The sequence below is a fragment of the Vipera berus genome, assembly GCF_964194415.1.
Source record: "Vipera berus genome assembly, chromosome: W".
In the NCBI taxonomy this organism is placed as follows: domain Eukaryota; kingdom Metazoa; phylum Chordata; class Lepidosauria; order Squamata; family Viperidae; genus Vipera; species Vipera berus.
The window spans coordinates 57018311-57040288 of NC_138210.1; the positions used below are offsets into that span (position 1 = coordinate 57018311).

A 21978-nucleotide genomic window follows, 5' to 3' on the forward strand; every position below is an offset into this window, starting at 1 on the left:
CAAAAGAATCTCTTAAAGGTGATCGCAGTAAATCGAGTTAGTGGAAGTTACTAAATGGCTCTTAAGGCTATTTAATTTGTGTTGTTTCCTTCATTCACTGTTTTCTCACTGTCGTCATATTCACAAGTTATCTGCTGTGACCAGCCTCTGTTTTTTTTTTACCGCCATCAGCTAACCAACTCTCTCTCTTTACTGTCTTCAGGGTACCGCAAAAAGTTTTTGTTGTTGAAATGATACAGATGACCTTATTCATATTTTGATGGTGAACTGAACTCTCAAATTATGTATCATTCATAACTTAAGAACATGGTTCTGCTGTAGAAAAGCAGTTAGCCACGTTGGAGGACCCCGCAGCTATACTTAATGGACATGGGGAAGGGTATAAGTGCCATAGATTAGATAGAAGTAAGAGTATATACAATCCTGTAAATTATTGAAATCGTGTGGAATACAAATTTAATATATCCTTATTATGGCTGGTAGCAGCGCCAGCCAGATGCTTAGACTGCATTAGATATTTTTGTCCACCCTAGTCAGCCCTTCCCAAGAACCTGGGACAGGCAGATGTTGTTGTTTAATAATATTAAAGATATTGTCACAGGATGTAATCAACTGATGGTGATTTTGTCAATGTCGATGGTGTTCGCGTGGTGCTCCAGATGTTTTGAAATTGCATCCAAGGTGCTTATTACTATTGCGGCTATCTTCGTTTTTATTTTTTTACTTTTGCCATAGTTGTTTTATTATTATTTGGATACACCTGACATTTCCTGTTTATTTTAAAGAGTACACTAAGCTTATGCTACATTTTTTTATACGTTTTTTACCTCAGAAAGGAGGTAAACTAAACGAATCTGCAAGAAAAGAAAACTTGAGAGGTCCACGCAATCCTGCACCGAGTTGTCCATCCATAATGTGGAAGAAATGCAATCTCTGGAGCCATGAGATTTTTTTTTCCTGTGTGTATGCTTTCATCTTATAAAAACAAAGATTTCTATTCTGAAGAAGAAAATTTTGACGATAACCCTAACCATTTTCTACTCCGAAGAAAATCCTTCTGAATACGATGGGATTTACGTTCCCGTAACATGCTTATATTTGCAATGCACACAGCCTGTGAATTCATTCAGCTGGCATAATGTGCTCTATCATCTCTTCCCTTACCTACACTAGTGGAAGCATATATTTACTGAGGTAGTTCTGGGACACGCGTGATATAAAGTAACAACTTGTCTATATTCTTTTAAAGGAATTTTAAAAGTTTGAGAATTGAACGCTCCCCAAAAGAATGGAAGGGAAGTAGGATGGAAAGAAGGAAGGAAGGAAGAAAAAAGAAAGAAAAAAGAAAAGAAGGAAAGAAAGAAAGAAAGAAAAAGAAAGAAAGAAAGAGAAAAAGAAAGAAAGAAAGAAAGAAAGAAAGAAAGAAAGAAAGAAAGAAAGAAAGAAAGAAAGAAAGAAAGAAAGAAAGAACATAAATAGGTGAAAAACCTGATAATTGGTGGGGATGAAGGATCCATCTACAGATATGCATGTCTTTATGAGCTGCTTAGGAGTCCTCTCCATGTGCACACTCAACTTCTTTTCCGTATTCCAGCTGTTAGATGCGGCTATCCGATAAGCGTTATCAAATGAACAGTTTTGAAGTTCCAGCCTGCCCGTGCATTGCCGTAAAATATCCATCGTGGTTCACAGATGGAAACTTAGCAAATGTGGCCCTGGGTAGACCTTTCACAGAAGAGTTTGGTCTATCTGCCTAACCTCTGATCTGCTCCTTTAGCTTGTTGTCTACCTGTTCTTTCTAGTCCACTCTCTCTCGTTTCTTTTTACCATGACAGAAAGTTGGTGCAGGGAAGGGGGGGGGAAGACTGAAGAAATGCTCAAAATGGGCCACTCAAACAATCTCTGCAGCTTTTTTCCCCCCTCTGTAGGCTTTTCATGCAGATATCCTTCAGGGACAGTGGCTAGGCAAATGAAAAGTCTCCTTCCACAGTAGGCATGCACATCTTCTTCCCATTCTTCTTCTTCTTGGCTGGGTGAGTGGGGGGGGGGGGCTACCAACACTGCAAGTCAAATCTTTTTTAAAATACAACGGGAGCGGGGGGGGGGAGAGAGAGACAATGTTGTACAAAGGAGGGTGATCTATAATCCCTCCAAATTGTTCTCCATTTATGGACACTCCGGACTTGATGCCCGCCCAGTGCAGCACCAGCTCATCATCTCGGCTCCTACCATCCACATCCGCACCCCCCCACACACACCCCTCCCCTCCAGTACTAAAAATTCCTGGTTTCTCTCTTCATCTTCCTTCCCACTGCAACTTTTCCTGGCTCTGCTTCCAACTGTGTAGGGGAAGAAGAGGGGGGGAGGGGGGGAGGAAATCGATCAGGAAATCTGACAGGGCTTGCAGCTTTGAGACCCACTGCCTCAAAGGGAGGGAAGGAGGTAGGTGGGGGGTGGGGGGGAGAGGGAGGGAAGCTGCCACAGGCTGCCAAATGCCTGCTTTGCACTGCAAACTCTGGGGTTTCCACACTGCACTGCGGTGCCCCCTTCCCCCTCCCTCCCTCCCTCCCCCCCACCACACACACACACGCACACACACACACTCAACCTGCTGTCTCTGCAATTCAGAAGGCAGCAAAGCTTTCATACTATCCTAGAAATAATAGGAAAAAGTGGGGTGGGGGGGACCGGGAAGGAGAGGGTCCTTGTCAGCAGTAGCAACTTCCCCTAGTAGTTGTCCAGCAAAAAAAGGTTTCTCTGCATAGAGAGCAGGAAGCAATGAAGCCGGCAGACAGGCAGACCAAGGAGTTGTGAACTGCAGTGCTTGGAAACGGAGGGGGTCACTCTGAGGAACATTGTTTCAGCTTGGCGGCGGGGGTGGGGGGAGCAGTGAATCCAGAACTGCAATGCTGAGGAATGCTAAAGCTTCTCTTCCCCCCCACCCCCACCCCCGCACCCCCGGGTTGTGGGAAAGGGGTTTGCACGGGTATTTGAGAGCGAAGGGCCCAAACTTTTGTGTGGGACAGGGGGATTTGAAAGAAGAAGGGTAGGAGGCACACCTGGATAGGAGAGCTGAGTGTGGGGGGAAACCAGGAGGAAAGAGCTTGTAAACGGGCTAGCAGCACCTCCTGTCGGGAACCAAGGCATTCTCTCTTTGAACACTTGAGAAGCTAGTCATAACTCTGGAGCATGCGTATTAGGGCCCTCCTGCCGCTTACACATTACTACTTTTCATTCACACATTTGTGTCCGGTGGCATTCAACTTAGGGTCTTCGCTTCCCCACCATATACAGTATTTGGCTAGCTGCTTCTGCTGCCCCCCCCCCACAATCCTCATATTATCTCTGTGCTTCTCAGTGCTTTTCCTCCCCCTCCCTTCTCCCTTTCCCCCCCTTGGCCTTTAGCACACTCCTCCCCCCCAAAAAAGCAAAACCAAAAAACCCCCTCAGGCACCCTTCTCTCTCTCCACCCTAGGGCAACCTCAAGCTCCAACCTTATTTCCTTGAGACAAGAAGCTTTGGCTTAATTTTCACTGCCAAATCCATTTCTTCTTGCTCTACCTTGGCCGGGTAGATACTGTATCTGCTCAGTTCTCACTATCAGATATTATCCTAACCCTGATGTGTTCAGACTACAGTTCCCATTGTCCCAGGCAGCTTGTTCATGAAGCTGTGTGGGGGTCATGAGAATTGTACGTCCAACTTCTCTGTAGGCTTCCAGATTGGGGGGGGGGGGAAAGAGTGCCCTAAGCATCCTGTCCTGATCCATTGCTTACTTTCTGGGCATTTCCAAATTTGTGCATGAGATTCAGCTGGTGCATCCTCCCCCTCCTAGAATGATTTTATTCCCCCCACCCCCCCACAGACACACACATTCAGTGCCACTCACACCTCCAATTGGCACATCCTTTCATCCATATCAAGTGCTGCATGTATAGATTATATCTTTTAAAGAGCATATTTTGTCTGCTGCTGCTCAATCAGCATTTGAAAGAAGTTAGCAAATCACTGCATGCCTACTGCTAAAGTCCATTTATCCCAAGTAGCCCTCCCCTCTGTCTTTTTCACACCTCTCCTGACACATCACCCCCCCCCCACAGACACACACAGACCTTCTCCTAAGAGTGCAGTTTCAAGGTTCAAGGACAAGCACAGAAGATGCTGTGGGAAGGGGGCGGGATTCACAAGCAGAAAGGCCGCTTGTGGAGAGAATCGAGATTCAATTACAAAAATCAAACAACAGTTGTTGCTTTTTTTCACGGGCCATTTCTTCAGCTCACTTTGGAACCTGAACCTAGTTGCAGAGTGTATCCTTTACATGCAATGCCAAATGACAAAACAGCACTTGTGTTTGATGCTTGCCTACATGTAAACTCTTACAGCACCTTCCTCAAGCTTGGTGTCCTCCAACTGTGTTAGGACTGCAACCTAAGAACGCTTCTGGGGTTGATTTTGCGGTGTCAACACATCAGTGCAATTCTGGCACCTGCGGGTCTTATCCAGAGTCCTACCAGGTTGGGGAAAGCTGTCCTAGAGAGCTTATAACTATGGATCTTTGGGGGCTACGTGGAGCTAAGACTATATTCGAGTTGAGACTATATTTGGAGGAAGGAATAGGATTTCCCTCCCCCCATTTCCCCTTTACACAACTCCTCTTTGTGACACTAAGTCCTCTAGAATGTGCTACATTTCCTTCTAGAATGTGCTACACCAAAGATAACCCCAACACATCCTCCTCCTCCTCCTCCTCCTCCTCCTCCTCCTCCTCCTCCTCCTCCTTGCCTCTCTTGCACCCAATTTGTCTCCCTAAGGTCTACCTTTATTAACCGAATCCCAGGGGGTTGGTCTCCTGCTTCCTTTACTTTGCAAATAAACTGATAGAATGGCAGAAGACAGAAGATTCCGGGCTCATAGCAACAGTCTCAAGACCCCGACTCTGTGTCTTATTTTCTCCTTAAATGGGGGTGGGGGGGGGAGGGAATCTGAGGAAATACCAGGGCTTTTTTTTGTCATAGAACGTTCAGAACGGAGTACCGGCACCTTTTTTGGATGGAACCTTGTAGGGTAGGCAAGGCGGGTTGTATATACATGTGTGAGGTTCCGGCACCTTATTTTTTTAAAAAACAAAAAAGCACTGGGAAATACCCATGGGGAAAAACCAGGCATGTGGAAGGAGGGTCCTTCTCCTAGCAGGGCATTCTCCAGATGTGCTGGAATGCAGCTCTCTTTCCACCACCACCCCCATCACACACACACACACACACACACACACACACACCCCGACATCGCCTCCCCCCAAAGCAAGCACACTAGGAGGAGAGGAGCCTCTAAGGGCGACCTGTCTCTGGAGGGGACCCTAACGCCCCTCCCCGCCGCCCTCCCCCCCCTTCGCCCTCCGACTCACCCGGGCCATCTTGGAGGAGTAGGGGTCTTCGAAGAGGGCCCAGACCTTGGGCTGCCAGCTGGACCACCAGCCCAGCTTGCGCCCGTCCTCCTGCAGGCAGAGGCGCTTGAGGTCGCCGCTCTCCTCATCTTCCTGGCTCTCGGGGGCCTCGAAGCTGTCCAGGGCTTCCTCGGCGTCGCGGTGCTGCCGGTAGTTCATCCAGCAGCAGGCCTCCACGTCGGTCTCGTCGATGCCCCAGAAGGCCAGCTCCTCTTCGAAGAGAGGTCCGCAGACGTCGGCGGGGCAGTGGAGCTTGCCGGTCCGGTAGTAGTTGAGGACGTAGGCGAAAACCTGGGGGTGCCGGTCGAAGAAGAACTCGTCGGCTTTGGGGTCGTAGTCGAAGTTGCTGCAGGCGTCCGGCTCGGTGAGCCAAGACAACCGGGTGCCCGGCAGGGTCTTGAGGGTGCTGCGGTAAGTCTCATGCCGGATGCCGCCCACGTTGATGACGATCTTGTCGTTGTCTTCGTTCCGGCCCATCTCCCCTTTCAAACATGACTTGGACGGCGGCTTGTTCCCAGACTTGCGCCCGCGGAAAGAGGAGACGCACACTGAGCTCAGCATCGGGGGGGCGAGGGCCGGGGCCGGGGCCGGGAGGGGGCGGGGGTGGAGAGCCGCCCCCCCGAGGCCGGGCAGGTGTCAAATCAGGGGACGAGGCGTCATCGCGGCCTCCCCCTCCTCCTCCTCCTCCTCTTCTTCCTCTTCCTCCTCCTCCTCCTCCTCCCTCCCGCTCCCGCTCCCGCTCTTTCTAGACGGGGCGGGCGGGCGGGCGAGCGAGAGGAAGGAGCCCCGCGGCTCTGCAAAAGAGGAAAAAAAAAGGAAGGGACGGGGAAAGGTGAGTGCGGACGCTGCTCCGCCAACCCTAACCACCCACCCACCCACCCACCATCCGATTTCTCCCCCTTCATCCCGCCTGTCCCCCTCCCATCCACCCGCTCCCGGCGCACCACCTGCACCCCTCGGCCACCGCCGTCCCGTCTTTTTTTTTTTTTTTGGAGGAGGAGGGGGGGAGCAGCCCGGCCCCCTCCGCTCTGCTGTGCTCCCTGTCTCAATCCTCGCGCCCTTCCCTCCCCCCCGCCCCGCCGCCGCCCCGGTCCCTATGCTACTCAGGATACCCTCTGGCGAAAGCGGGTGGCCTCGACGGGGAGGCTGGCAGCCTGCTTGCGCGCTATCCTGCCAACCTGACGCTCCGTTGCTGGCGCAGCTTTGGAGCCCTCCCTCGGCCTTTCCATCTCTCGCCTCTCTCACACACTTTTGCCGCCTTCCTCCTCCGGTCACCTCTTTTGCCTTCCTTTCTTCCCTCCTTCCCCTTCTTCCTTCCTTCCGTTCAGCCTTTCCGCTAATTTCCTCTTTCTTTCTTTCTTTCTTTCTTTCTTTCTTTCTTTCTTTCTTTCTTTCTTTCTTTCTTTCTTTCTTTCTTTCTTTCTTTCTTTCTTTCTTTCTTTCTTTCTTTCTTTCTTTCTTTCTTTCTTTCTTTCTTTCTTTCTTTCTTTCTTTCTCTCTCTCTCTCTCTCTCTCTCTCTCTCTCTCTCTCTCTCTCTCTCTCTTTCTTTCTTTCTCTCTCTCTTTTCCATTCGGTTTTTTTCCATTCATTTCTTCCCTCCCTCCTTTCTTCTTTTCCATTCAATCCCTCCCTCCCTCCCTCCCTCCCTCCCTCCCTTCCTTCCATCCATTTTATCATTCACTCGTTTGTTCTCTTCCTTACTTCCTCCTCCTCCCTCCCTCCTTTTACTTCTTGCTTTTTCATTTTTTCCATTTTCTGCCTCTTTCCCGCCGCCCCCCCGCCCCCCCCCCCCGTCCCCATCTTCTAATGATTTTTCTCCTTTTCCTCCAAAACTGCTACCGGTGTCCTCCTCTCTTTGCCTGTTTCTCCTCTCCCTGGCTGCTAACCCTTGATTTCCCACCACCCACCACCCCCACCCCCTCATTTCCCCCTGCCTCCTGTCTCTTTTCTGTTCTTCTTTCACCCCTTTCCTGGCTCTGCCCTGCATTCCTTCACTGTGGCTGCTGGGAATCACTTCAGGGTATGCTTTCCTGCAGGGAAGAGAGAAACCGTTGGGGTCTTCCTCCTAACAGGCAGGTAGGTGGTGGTGGTGGTGGAGGAGGAGGAAAAAAAAAGGGGGAGAGAGGTCTTTTCCCTGAGCAAATCTTCCCTTCTTCCCCACCTTTCCTTCCATTCCGTTCCCTGCTTCACTCAGCCCTCCAGGCATCAAACTTTCTGCTCCTCTCATGTTTTGTTTTGTTTTTGTCTCCGTTTTCTGTCCTTCTCTCTTTCTTTGGCTTCCCCTCTCCTCTTCCTCTTTCCCTTTTTCCCCCCATCTCTTTAGAATACGCCACCGCTCAGCCTGCACTGCCCTTCCACTGCCTTTGTCCATCCGTTTCCCCATTCATCTCTCAGCTTCCCTCCCTCCCTCCCTCCCTCCCTCTTTCCTCCCTTAACCCCCCTCCAACATATTCCCTTTGTTGGAGCCACTTTTTGGGTGCTCCTTTTCTGCTCCTTCTCCAGTTCTTCTCTCCTCCGCCCCCCCTCCCTCCCAAGAGTTGTCCATTTTTTTTTCTATGCCCTTTCCCTGGATTGCTCTCTCGTTGGCTCTGGAATAACACTGCCCTGGCTCACACACTCTTTGCTGATCGTGCGGCCCTTGGCGCTGCCTTAAGGAAATGCTGGAGTTTGCTTCTGTGCAGCCACCCACAGCAGAGCTGCTCCTCTACCTCTGCCCAAGTTCTAGGTCCCCCTGTGACCCCCCCCATTCCCACTGCCTTGTTTCTCCTGTGCTTGACCAGATTTCCCTTGGAGCTCCTAGCGTGGAGGTTTCCAGACAATCCTCACTGGCTGGGTACACCCAACATGCCCGAGCAGTTAAAGACTGCACTTATGTGCTAAGCCTAATTCAAGACATCGTTCTGGGGTTTTTCAATGAAAACTCGGCTTTAGTTTAGTTAGGTTATGTTAGTTAGTACGATCTGGTGAATTGTGCAAATCCAGAAAAATGGGTTAATTCAGTAACCAAGCTGTGGGTTGTATGAACCCAGCCACCAACTACATGTCGTAGTCCTTTCAGTCGTCTTTCAGTGGCCTTTCTGCAATTGTTCTTTTGTCTTGATAGGGTGTTTTTTTTTTCTACCTGTACTTTCGCAACACAAGTCTGACAGCTCTTTGCTCTTATTGATGAATCCTGGCTCATTCTGTTCCTCACCATGGGTCAAACTGCCACCCTAATTCTTCTTGGAGCCTCATTTTATCCAGGACTCATATATCCTTACCCTTGACCCCTTCCTTTGACCTCTTTCATGACCTCTGCTTCTATTTCAAATCCTGATGGCTCAGTGATCCTCAACCTCTGATCTTTAGTTCTTCTCTCCTTCCCTTTCTTGTATAGATTGGTTTTGGCTATTTTTTTCCAAAGATTCCCTTCTATATCTACCTCAACAATCTTCAAGACACAGCCCTGCAAGCTTCAGTGTGCAGCCATCCTTGCATTCCAACACATCTCAGAACTGCCCGGCTGGGAAAAACATTTTCTCCCTACTTTTCTTCCTTTATCTGTTTGAGTATTTTGTATTTTCTGGTCCCTCAGGACCAGAAGAGTGTTGGCCTGGCTAGGAATGAGGATTTGTTATACTTACTGGATTAAAACAGTCAAGATAACAAGATGGGGTGAAAAGGGAGGAAGAACATCGGAAAGTTTGTATGAATGTATAAGGGAGATTTATCACTTTGAATGCAAGCTATATTCTTGGACAATTTCTCTTGGCCTAAATTGGCTTCTGTTTTCCCCCAGCTTTATATAACCTTTCCTTTTATTTTATATCATTCTCTATCCTGAGTCTAAAGTAGTGCTTATCAACCTCAACATATTAGCGGGGGAATTCTGGGAGTTGAAGTCCACGCATCTTAAAGTTATCAAGGTTGAAAAGCATTGGTCTAAAGCAGGGGTCTTCAAACTTGGCCTTTTTATGACTTGTGGACTCCAACTCCCAGAATTCCTCAGCCAGGCACGCTAGCTGAGGAATTCTGTGAGTTGAAGTCCACAAGTCATAAAAGGGCCAAGTTTGAAGACCCCTGGTCTAAACGCACATAATGCAACCCCTGCAGTGAAGCTGGGCACATCTGGACCTGCTCATTACCTAGAAGGGAAAATGCCTAGAAATCAGGTCCATATTCACCTGAAGACCAATGTTTGGATTTTGGGGTCTTTGAAGATCAGTTGGGAGGAAATGAGGAATTTTAGCCAATGGATGCTTAACCTGACTGTATTAAACTTGTATCTACAAGACGGCATTTGTAAAATGTCTCTCAGACATGATCCTGCATTTATCTGCTCAGAAGTAAATTCCACTGTGTTTAATGGAGTTGCTCCATATCAGTTCATAAGGTTGCAGCTCTGTTGTTTTGAGAATTAGGGAAAAGGTTTTCTAAGAGAGGCTTGCAACCAAAGGATCATGCTACCTTTAGGAGTGGTTTATTTTAATGTATGCTTATGTATTGCTTGATGTCTCAGCATCAGCAAGGCAGTAACCTCAATGTGTGAATAAGCCATAACAAATATAACCACCACAGATGAAGTTTCTATATATTTGAAATGCAATGTCACCCCATGAACAGTTCACACATTCAGCTGCTAAGCATCAAGTTTCTCTCTTATCAAGTGACCTACACTTAGAGAAGAATCAGCCTGACCAGTGACAATAAGAGAAAGCATGGCCATGCAATTAAATGGGTGGATGTAGATTGTCAAAAACGTTTGTGCTGAGATTATTTTTGTTCAAGAACCAGATGGGGAATATTGGTTGTGTGAGTATACCAAAGGGGGGGGGGAAGCCTGGAGTTTCACTAATTGCTGTTCCTTTACTCGTGGAATGTATAATTGTCCATGTACACTCAAATGCATCCTCATGTACCTGAAAGGAAGCTTGGGTATTTGTAAAGGGAATGTAGGCTTGTGAGTGTGAATTAAGGCTCAAGCCTCAGTGTTACATATGTTCCTAAATTAACATGGCACATAAGGTTGTGCAGGGAATAAAAATGCACCGGTTGTGGAAACAGATCTATACAAACAACATGCAGGAAAGTAAATGGCCATCCAAATTTTGAGTCTGTCACTTAGGATAATTGGCCCAACTAAATTCCTAATGAACTGTTCTCACCAAGAGTCTGAGTTTTAGACTTTGGATTTAGACTTTTAAAATCCCAAACCCTGCACTTTCCATTTCACAGTTAGCATTTTTTTTCACAGTGTGCATATGTTTGAAATATATTTGCCACTCCAAATACAGGGAAAGCTATAATCTGCTCCCTAGTATATTTCCAAAAACAAAATATATAAATGTTTTAGGAAGGATAACAGAAAGAGGAAAGGCATAAGGTGAAACATTTAGAGTAATTGCCCTTCCAGTTATGCTCATCATTTCCAACCATCATGGTCATTGGAGCTTTGCAAGGGGTTGCAAGTATTCCATTGGGATAAAGCTGGCTTGAAGGATGTGGGAATGGGAGGAGCCAGCTTCTAAACCCCTCCACCCAGAAACACCTTCAGAATTTTATTATTCAGGTCTGCAACCTGTTCAGCCTTATGTAGACGGCAATTCCTGAGGAATCTAGCTGGGATTCCTTCTGAGTCCATCCAGATAAGATTGCCAATTTATTTCATGGCAAATTCTTACAATTTGCCTTCATCATAAGCTTTACGGGGAAGGACTGGCTGAAAATGTATTTATTATTATCTTAAAATCTAGTTAATAAATACATTAGTAATATCCTGAATCACTTTTCTGTATCTATACAGTATTCAAAGGCAAAAAAAATTATGTTTCTGGATGCAATTTAAATTTTTGTAATTACACATGAAGGCAAAATGCAAGGAAGTTGCCAACAACCTCATGTGAATTTGGAATGAGTGTTCCCAAGCAGAAAGATAGGCTATACATTGAAATAATACTATTATTAATAGAGCACATGTATCTAGCAATGGTGCATGGCTGTTTTCAAGGGCAGGAGCCAATCTGTTATTTTTGAAGCCTTGCATGCCCTAATATTTGTGGGGCCATCTGGTTCTTACAGCTTTCTTTTTATGCTTTCCTGTGAGGAAGTATGTGACTGTGTTTGGCTTTTTCTTAGAGAAATAATCTCACTCTAACTTCCCCTCTCTCTTTTTCTTTTCTCTCCCCACATTTTCTGTCCTTTCACTACAGCAGAGCAATGGATAGCATACAAAAGCCGAAGACATCACCAATGCAATCACCATACAGGAATGCAATGACACACCAATTGTTACCTATTTTTCATGTGCAGCTAGGCATGCACACATTTCTCAATTGCTGACCATATTTTAGCATGGTAGTTTCCCTCATGTGCCAATCCCAATCAAATATAACTTACTTCCCTTTGGAGTCATAATCCCAGAGACACACTTTCATACACACTGACCACTCAATCATATTAATAGCTGTCTTTCTGCACACACTTGAGTTGATTCCTCCTCTGCTTTCATATCCCTCTAAACCAACCAACCTACCTTCCTTCCTTCCTTCCTTCCTTCCTTCCTTCCTTCCTTCCTTCCTTCCTTCCTTCCTTCCTTCCTTCCTTCCTTTGTAATGGACTATGACTGTGACTTCCATGCTCCACACTTTCTAGACAGCAAAGGTTCCCCTAAGCTTATGGGACTTGTAGTCCAGCATGTTTGGAGGGCCTGAAGTTGGGGGACATTGAGGTATCCTTGAAGCCATGGCCCATGCATTCACACTGCAATGCACAGATGTAGACAAATCAAGATCTCTCTCTCTCTCTCTCTCTCTCTCTCTCTCTCTCTCTCTCTCTCTCTCTCTCTCTCTCTCTCTCTCTCTCTCTCTCTCTCTCTCTCTCTCTCTCTCTCTCTCTCTCTCTCTCTCTCTCTCTCTCTCTCACACACACACACACACACACACAGACAATATATGAGCAGGCAAATAGCTACCAAACTGAAAACCAGACCTGTATCCTCTAGATTAAAAGATGGTAAATCAGTAGAGCACAACCTATCCTTGCCGTCTGTCTATTTTTAACATGCTGCTGTCCAGTCACAGGTGCTGAAACTCTCACTCCCCCCTCCCCGGCCCCATATGCTCTCTATGAGCTCCCTTTTGGGGGGGGGGGAACAACCAGCCCATATTTTTGTTTCCCCCCTCAAGCTTTTTGACCATATTCACCCCCTCCCTCTGCCATCCAACAGAAAAAACAAACATACACTGACACACACCAATAGAGCCACTAAAGGCCCATACGTACCTGCTAAGCCAACCCTTTTGGCTCAGGGTTATTTTTGAGAGAGGAAGACAGAGACAGAAGGAGAGCCTTGTGATGGAGGGAATTGCCCCTGCCTCTCCGCCAAAAAAATAAATAATAATAAAAAGAATAAAAATAGGGGAGCAGGGGAGAGGTTATGGAGTGCTTCCCCACCACCACCTTCTGGGGACTGAGATATCTCTGTAGCAGCGCAGAAGGATAGAGTCGATAATTGATGGTGAGGTGGAGGAGGGGGGGAGAGAAGGAGACGCAGGATGTTGCTGAATAGAGTCACTCTGTCTGCCTCTTCCCCCCACACACACACCTTGTGTGTTTCTGCTTCCTACACCACCCCCCCTCCACCCCTAGTCTCCGGATGCAGGGCTGCGCCTTCTGGTACTGCAGACCCTGTGATGACATCACTACCTCTTAAGGTGGAATTTTGGGGCATCTCCTAGGCTGTCTTTTTTTTTTTGGCTTGGCTTGGTTTTGGCTTTGGAGGTGGGGGAATGTTTTGTTTTCTGTGATTGAGGAGTGCTGAGGTTCAGAGAAGCACGACACAATTTTGCTCACAGGGAATTGCAAAAGAAACAAACATATCCCCCCCCACACACACACACACGGACACAGTTCTTCCACTTGTGGCTGCCACCAGAGATAAACAAGTGGTTATAGGACGGGCATAAATTTGGGACTACGGCCTGAAGAGCTATGTTCCCTGGAGCTGCCACATAATCCTCATTCCCACCTATCCGTCCACTTATCCATCCAGGCTTCTGTTCTGAACCAGCCCTCTTCTCGCACCCCTAATCAAAAGAAGAGACTGGAAAGCGTCCAAGGCTAAAAGGCTTCTGCCAAGATTTAATAGTAAACACACAAGAGCTTATCTTCTCAAGCAAAAGAGTTGCTTTCAGCAACCAGCCCCTCCCCAAACACTCCTTTTATAGAGAGCTCAGGGCGTGGTCTCCCTGTGCCTCCTCCCGAGGAGTCCCATAGCCTTCCTTTGTTTGTCCCTGCTCGACTGCCTCCTGCGTCGGGCGTCCTTGAACAGGGCCAGCTGTGGGTCATCATCCTCCGCACTCTCGGGCTCACACAGCTGAGCAGAGGTTCCCGGCTGAGGACTCTGCAAAGTCTCCAAATCATCATCAGCCGGTTCGTTTCCCTCCTCCCCCACATCTGAGTCCTCCGATACATCGGAGCCGGCTGTCGGACCCACAGGCTGACCCTGAGTCACAACACTATCCCGCACCGCAGGGCCCTTCCCCCGGGTCTGCCGATCCGGATGCGGTCGGGATGGGAACTGTTCGTGAAACGCAGTCACCAACGCAGGGGCATGAACGGCGGTCGCGTCTTCCCATGTGAAGCCCTCCGGCCCGTACCCTTTCCACTCGATCAGGTACTGGAAGCGACCTTTCAGCCAGCGGGAATCCCTGATGCTGGCGACCTCGTACTCGGGGGTGCTGTCGCCATCACGAGGTCCTGATGGGGGAGGTTCCGCTTGGCGAAGTGGACAAGCCGGTTGTTCGGGGACCAACAAGGACCGATGGAAGACGGGGTGCACGCGCAGGGAACGTGGCAGAGTTAAACGATAGGCGACCGGGTTGATGACGGCCTCGACTGGGAACGGTCCAAGGTAACGGTGGTCCAGCTTCCTCGCCGGCCGAGTGGATGGTAGGTTCCTGGTGGACAGCCAGACCCGATCCCCCACCGATAGTGGAGGCGTATCCCTTCTCGACCGATCGGCGAACCTCTTGTAGTCGGCCTTGGCCTTCTCCAGCTGCCGTCGCACCAACCGATGGATCGCCTGTAACTCCGCCATGAATTCGTTCGCTGCCGGCTCCGGTGAGTCCACGGGAGAAAGGGGGAAAAACCGGGGGTGATAACCCACATTGGCCAAGAACGGTGTCATCTGCGTGGAGGTGTGCTGCGAGTTGTTAAAGGCAAACTCGGCTATGGCCAAATAGTCCACCCAATTGTCCTGCTGCAGGTTAACGTAGCAGCGCAGATACTGCTCTAAGATGCCGATGACCTTCTCGGTACCCCCGTCGGTCTGAGGATGATGCGCGGACGAGAGGCAAACCTTAATGTCCAACGCCCGCATCAACTCCTGCCAGAAGCGGGCTGTAAACTGGGCCCCCCTATCGGAGACGACTCTATCGGGAAGGCCGTGCAGCCGGAACACCTGTTGGATGAACATGCGACTAGTGGCGCGAGCTGACGGTAAGCCGCGACAGGGGATGAAGTGCGCCATCTTGGTCAACATGTCCACCACCACAAACACTGTCGTGAAGCCGGAGGATGGGGGTAGATCCGTCAGAAAGTCCATGGACACAGCCCCCCAGGGTCTCTTGGGCGTTGGCAAAGGCTGCAGTAAACCAGGCGGGGCCCCTGTCGCTGACTTGGCCTGCCTGCATGGGACGCAGGAGGTGACATACGACTGGACATCGTGTCGGACTCGGGGCCACCAGAACGTACGGGAGACCAGGTTCAGAGTCTTGAACAGGCCAAAATGCCCCGCAGCCGGGTTATCATGACATTGGCTGAGGACGAGTCCCCTGAGTGGCCCTCCTGGAACATAGAGCCGGTCACGATAATACAGGAGTCCATCCGTGACCGACCAAGGCGAATCTGGCCCCACCTCTTCCTTCCGCTGAGCCACCCACGCCTCCTGCTGCTGCGCCTCCCGGATCCGAGCCCGTATATCCACCGGCTCCCGCACCGCAGCAAAAGACTCGACGGGGATCACGGTCCTGGGCGGAAGCTTGTCTTCCACTCGGGTGTACTCGGGCTTCCTGGACAGAGCATCCGCTCTCTGGTTGTGCCCGCTTGGTATGTACCGCACCCGGAAGTCAAACCTCGCAAAGAAGAGGGACCACCGGATCTGGCGTTGGTTCAAATTCCGAGCGGTCTGCAGGCTTTCCAGATTCTTGTGGTCCGTCCGGACCTCGATTTGATGCCGCGTCCCCTCCAGATGATGCCTCCAAGCCTCGAACACCGCCTTGATGGCCAGCAGCTCCTTCTCCCAGATGGTATAGTTGCGCTCCGAGGGATTCAATTTCCGAGAGTGATACGCGCAAGGGAAAAGGGTACCGTTGGGCGTCGCTGCCTGGAGCAACACGGCCCCAATGGCAATGTCGGAGGCGTCCGCCTCCACGACAAACGGCCGTTGCGGGTCAGGATGCTTCAAGATGGGCTCCTTCATGAAGGCGTCCTTCAAAGCTTGGAACGCCTGTTGTTCGGGGGCGTTCCACTGGAACCGAGTCTTCTTCTGCAGGAGCCGGGTGAGGGGGGCTGTCAAGGCAGCAAAGCCAGGGATGAATGTCCGATAGTAGTTGGCAAATCCAAGAAGTCGCTGAATATCCTTCACGCGACGCGGGGGTTGCCAACTCTGCAACGACTCAACTTTACTCGGTTCCATGGCGATGCCCTCAGGAGAAATGCGGTGACCCAAGAAATCAATGGTCACCTGGTAGAACTGGCACTTCTCCAACTTGGCAAACAGCCGATGTTTCCGGAGGCGCTGCAGGACCTGACGGAGATGCTGATGATGCGCTTCACGCGACGGGGAGTAAATCAGGATGTCGTCCAGGTAAATCACAACAAACTGGTCCAACAGATCCCGAAAGATGTCATTCATAAAATGCTGAAACACAGCGGGGGCGTTGGTCAGGCCAAACGGCATCACCGTGTACTCGAAATGTCCATAGCGAGTACCAAACGCCGTCTTCCACTCATCACCCGGCCGAACCCTGACGAGGTTGTAAGCTCCACGCAGGTCCAGTTTCGTGAAGATCTTAGCCTCCCGGAGTCGGTCCAAGAGCTCGGGGATGAGGGGCAGCGGGTAGCGGTTACGCACCGTGATAGCGTTGAGTTTCCGGTAGTCACAGCAAAGCCGTAACTCGCCCGACTTCTTTTTGACGAAGAGCACGGGCGCAGACACTGGCGAGGACGAGGGCCGGATGAAACCACGAGCCAAGTTCTTTGTCAGGAAGTCCCGCAATGCAGCCAACTCGGGCTCCGACATGGAGTACAAACGCCCCACTGGGAGAGGCGCATCAGGGACTAGGTCAATGGAGCAGTCGTAGGGCCTGTGCGGGGGTAATTGGTCCGCCTCTGACTCGCTGAACACGTCAGCAAAGTCGGACAGTTCGGGAGGCAAGGAAACCCCTGGGGAACCCTCCACCTGGCCGGCACAGATATGGCGGGTGTGGTCCACGCACTGCAAACTTGGGAAGGTGACCAAGTTCTGAGACCAATAGATCTGTGGATCATGCGCCCGGAGCCACGCCAGTCCCAAGACCACGGGGGAGTGCAGATCCGAAGTGACGTAGAACTGAATGGCCTCCACATGGGTACTGATGGCCATACACACGGGTTGCGTGGCGGCCGTGATAGGCCCGGACAGGAGCACTCGACCATCGATGGTCTCCACAAGCATGGGCGGATCCACTGGACACTGGGGAACAGCCCATTTGGCCACAAAGGCCGAATCCATAAAGTTAGTGGTAGCCCCAGAGTCAATTAAGGCATGGACCGGAATCCCCTCTGGCTTGCCAGGGAGGATCAGTCGTGCCTCCAGAATCAAATGCCGTGGAGGTTCACAGGCACCGTCGGAACGGCGTCGCTCGGCGTGATCGTTGTGGGTCGCCCGATCTTTCACACCGTCTAGATCGGGCTCGGGCCGTTTCCCGATAGCAAAGCAGGGGACTTTCTCGGGGCAGGCTTGGTCACTGACGCCCGCTGACGCTTCTTCGGGCAAGAAGCAGCCAAATGTCCAGGGTCCCCACAGTAAAAACACAACCCCTCCGATCGTCGTCTGTCCATTTCCGTCACCGATAGACGGGACCTGGCGGCACCCAGCTCCATTGGCTCCTCCCTCTGGACTGGGGGCTCACGCACAACAGGGGCGGCAGGGGTCTGTGGGGTGGCACGGCGACTCTTACGCTGCTGCAGCCGGGCATCGATCCGCAGACAAAGATGGATCAGCCCATTCAGGTCTGAGGGAATGTCCACGCGGGCCAGCTCATCCAACATCTCCTCTGACAAGCCATCCTGAAAGGCATCCACGAGCGCAGCCTCATTCCAGGCGGAATCCTGGCTAAGCAGCCGGAAATCGCTGATATAGGCCTGTAGAGGGCGCTGACCCTGCCTCAAAGCTTTCAGGCGTCGGGTGGCGGTCTGCGCCTTAATCGGGTCCTCGTACATGAGGCGCATATGGTCACAAAACCCCCCAAAGTTATCCAACAAAGGGCTAGGCTGTGCCAACAGAGGCGTGCCCCAACGAGCTGCATCTCCCGACAGAAGGCTCAACACGAATCCCACCTTATCTCGGTCAGTGGGGAAATCAGCTGCTCTCACGCTGATATAAAGCTGGCATTGTCCCAGGAAGGCAGGAAACAGTTCTGGTTTACCAGCAAATTTATCCGGCATAGCTATCTGACATTTCCTCCTGGGTGGGGGGGCAGCATGTACCTGAGCCTGCAGTTGTGCCACCTGAGTGGCCAGCAAGGTGAGTTGCTGGTTGAGCTGGGCATTCTCGGCAAGAAGCTGCTCCATCGTAGTATTAAGGGGTGGGTGGCTGAAAGCAAACTGTTCTGAACCAGCCCTCTTCTCGCACCCCTAATCAAAAGAAGAGACTGGAAAGCGTCCAAGGCTAAAAGGCTTCTGCCAAGATTTAATAGTAAACACACAAGAGCTTATCTTCTCAAGCAAAAGAGTTGCTTTCAGCAACCAGCCCCTCCCCAAACACTCCTTTTATAGAGAGCTCAGGGCGTGGTCTCCCTGTGCCTCCTCCCGAGGAGTCCCATAGCCTTCCTTTGTTTGTCCCTGCTCGACTGCCTCCTGCGTCGGGCGTCCTTGAACAGGGCCAGCTGTGGGTCATCATCCTCCGCACTCTCGGGCTCACACAGCTGAGCAGAGGTTCCCGGCTGAGGACTCTGCAAAGTCTCCAAATCATCATCAGCCGGTTCGTTTCCCTCCTCCCCCACATCTGAGTCCTCCGATACATCGGAGCCGGCTGTCGGACCCACAGGCTGACCCTGAGTCACAACAGCTTCTTCCGAACCAGGATATCTAAAGGTACGGTGCTTAGAAGGTAACCTAGTCTAGAAAACATTAGAATCTTCTGGGAGAGTAAAGGTACAGATGGTGAAGGTAGCCACCTTAAAGAGAAAGAGGGCTTAAATACTGGGGTGAGTTGAGGAGATTGTTCCCAAACTGCTGAGCTGATGGTTGTGGGGACACCCACAGACCAGGATATGATAGGGTTTGCTATAGGAAGAGGCTGCCTTTCATTTGAGGTGTACACTCCCTTGCAGGAAACACAAAAGATGCTAATGTGAAGGGGACTACATTAATACTCCCTCCCTACCTGCTACTCCTAAGAGGGCTGTTGCTCTTTGGAAAATGAGACATTTGTCTTACATCCCAGGCATAACATATGATCCGAAAACTCAACTTTCCCTCTGGTGGGCTAGGTTCCACTCAGATGTGCGAAGATCAATTGCTCTCTTTTCTTCTGCCCACATCTCAGTCCAGACAATATTGAGAGGATATATATATATATTTAAAAAAATCAATTCCAATCATCCAGAGTCATTGAGAAAAGATGGTATTAATCTATGGGGCATTAGAAGGCCACCCTTCAGGCTTACATCCAATTTCTGTCATCATAACTAAAGTCTCTTCTAAAAATCTATTGCCACTAACTGCTGAACATGCAAAACAAGCAGTTGTGGGAATTTTGCCCAGTGTGTCACAGGCTCTCCCAGCCCAGGACTTCAGCAATTTAGCAGGTAAACTATTGGACACAAGGCTGAAATTGGTTCCTTATTCCCAGAACTGAACATGACACAGTAGCTTCAAGGCAACGAGAGGTATTGGGGTATTGATTAGGGGACTAGACCAACCCCAGGAGATGGAGGCTGAAATCCACATTTAATTATGATTCTCAGTGGGTGAATTTTAGCCAACTGCTATTTATTAGCCTAATCAACCTCAGCAGAAAAAAAGGGAAGATGAGTTTCCTTATGTTCCTTGAAGGAAAGGCAGTAATTAGGGTAAAGCTCTCCTTGATTCCTGATGACTTTATGAACAAAAAACAACCATGAGGTTCTAATAGCAACAATTTAAAAACAATTGCCTTCTTCCAAAAGATGATTTGGACTTCCCCAGTGTATGTAGGCTTCACTCCTGATATTCCCCTGTAGTCTCATGTTTTGGGAATATCAGGTCCTGCTTAACTTTCAAGATTGGCTAAGGGCTGCCACCTGCTGGTAGATCAGAGCAATACATAAACAACCAACGGCCAACAACCAAGCATTGGAAGAAACGTGGGGTAAAAAGGTAAGAATCAATGTTAGGATCTACTCAGGCTGTGGACAATTGGAACCAAAATGCCAGAAGTTATTATTGCTTTCCAGATAGTGCACTTTTTAAAACAAACAAAACAAAAAAGCACTGCTGTTTGAACATTTAAAATAGCGTATTCATATTTGCAGAAAGATGGAGGGCAATGAGGCAGGCAGCCATGAGTCTCCATAGTTTTTGCAGAGGAAAAGTCTCAGTCTCATGTGCTTACAATCTAAAGTGAAATGGAAGAGAAACAACTGAGGAAGGGGAGAAAAACTTTGCCCAGCGTGGTTCCCTTTAAATCTCTCTTCCTTAGGACTTCATGTTAGTGGCTGATGCGCCCCGAGCCACTGCCCATTTTTGTCCAGTTTTATCCTTCTGTCAGCATTCACGCCCACACAAACATGGAAACATGAGTGCAATCTCATCCTCTTCTCTTCTCTTCTCTTCTCTTCTCTTCTCTTCTCTTCTCTTCTCTTCTCTTCCCTTCCCTTCCCTTCCCTTCCCTTCCCTTCCCTTCCCTTCCCTTCCCTTCCCTTCCCTCCTCTCATCTCCCCTCCTTTCTCATCCCTTTTTCCCCCCTTTCCTTTCTTTCCCCTTTCTCCTGCCTTCTTTTTGGTGCTCCCTGCTGAAGCTTGGCACACAGTAATGCATCCACTTCCTTTAGGAGACGTCCTGCCCTTAACCTTTCCCCAATCTTCTGTGCAACAGACAGCTTCATTTCACTTTATGCTTCAGAAAACAGCGGTCAGATGAAAAACATCTGCTCTGGTTTTGTTCTTACAAGGCATTTCTCCAAGTGGCATTGACTATGCCCTTCCATCATCACTTTTCCTAAATAAATAAATAAATAAATAAATAAATAAATAAATAAATAAATAGGCAAGGAACCCACCAGTCCTCCTCTCCCCCCTTCCCCACCAGCCGGTCTCCTTTGAAATCCCATGAACTCAGCAATTATTTAGCCGGTTTCTCAAAGAAGTGTCAACTACTCTAATTTAAACTGATAGTCCCCGAGCATTGTGGGTAAAAGGTTTGGTGAAGTTCTGTGGAGAACGTGTCACGTACTGCTGACAGCCATTGCAAAGACCCACCTACGGTTACAAGACAGCAGCAAAGAAATGTTTTCTGATGATCAAACAGGAATTCATGGAACAAACAAAGCTACTGTACTTACAGAAATATTGTCGTGCGTGGAAATCTGAGCAACCCAGTTTGGCTTTCTAGTTTTCCATTGCCTTTTTCCCTGTCACCTTTTGAATGAAGTTCTTTTTGTCACACACACACACACCATATATATATATATATATATATATATATATATATATATATATATATATATATATATATATATATATATATATATATATATATATATATATATATATATATATATATATATATATATATATATATATATATATATATATAGACGCGGTGGCTCAGTGGGTTAGGACGCTGAGCTTGTCGATCAGAAGGTCGGCAGTTTGGCGGGTCGAATCCCGAGTGCCGCGTAACAGAGTGAGCGCCTGTTACTCGTCCCAGCTTCTGCCAACCTAGCAGTTCGAAAGCACGTAAAAATGCAAGTAGAAAAATAGGGACCACTACGGTGGGAAGGTAACAGCGTTCCGTGCGCCTTTGGCGTCCAGTCATGCCAGCCACATGACCACGGAGATGTCCTCGGACAAGCGCTGGCTCTTCGGCTTTGAAACGGAGATGAGCACCGGCCCCTAGAGTCGGAAACGACTAGCACGCATGTGCGGGGGAACATATATATATATATATATATATGTTGTGACTCAGGGCCAGCCTGTGGGTCCGACAGCCGGCTCCGATGTATCGGAGGACTCAGATGTGGGGGAGGAGGGAAACGAACCGGCTGATGATGATGATTTGGAGGCTTTGCAGAGCCCTCAGCCGGGGACCT

At 49.3% G+C, this 21978-nt stretch overlaps 1 protein-coding gene across 1 annotated transcript in view; it reads right to left on the minus strand.

The window, feature by feature from the left end:
- LOC308675991 (voltage-gated potassium channel KCNC1-like) overlaps positions 1-6004 on the minus strand; it is a gene marked incomplete at its 5' end in the record, with an annotated part of 58623 nt that extends 52619 nt beyond the window's left edge. The window contains 1 exon segment of the mRNA XM_081341683.1: positions 5405-6004. Coding sequence (XP_081197809.1) covers positions 5405-6004 — 600 coding nt within the window.
- Between the last annotated feature and the right edge of the window lie 15974 nt (positions 6005-21978).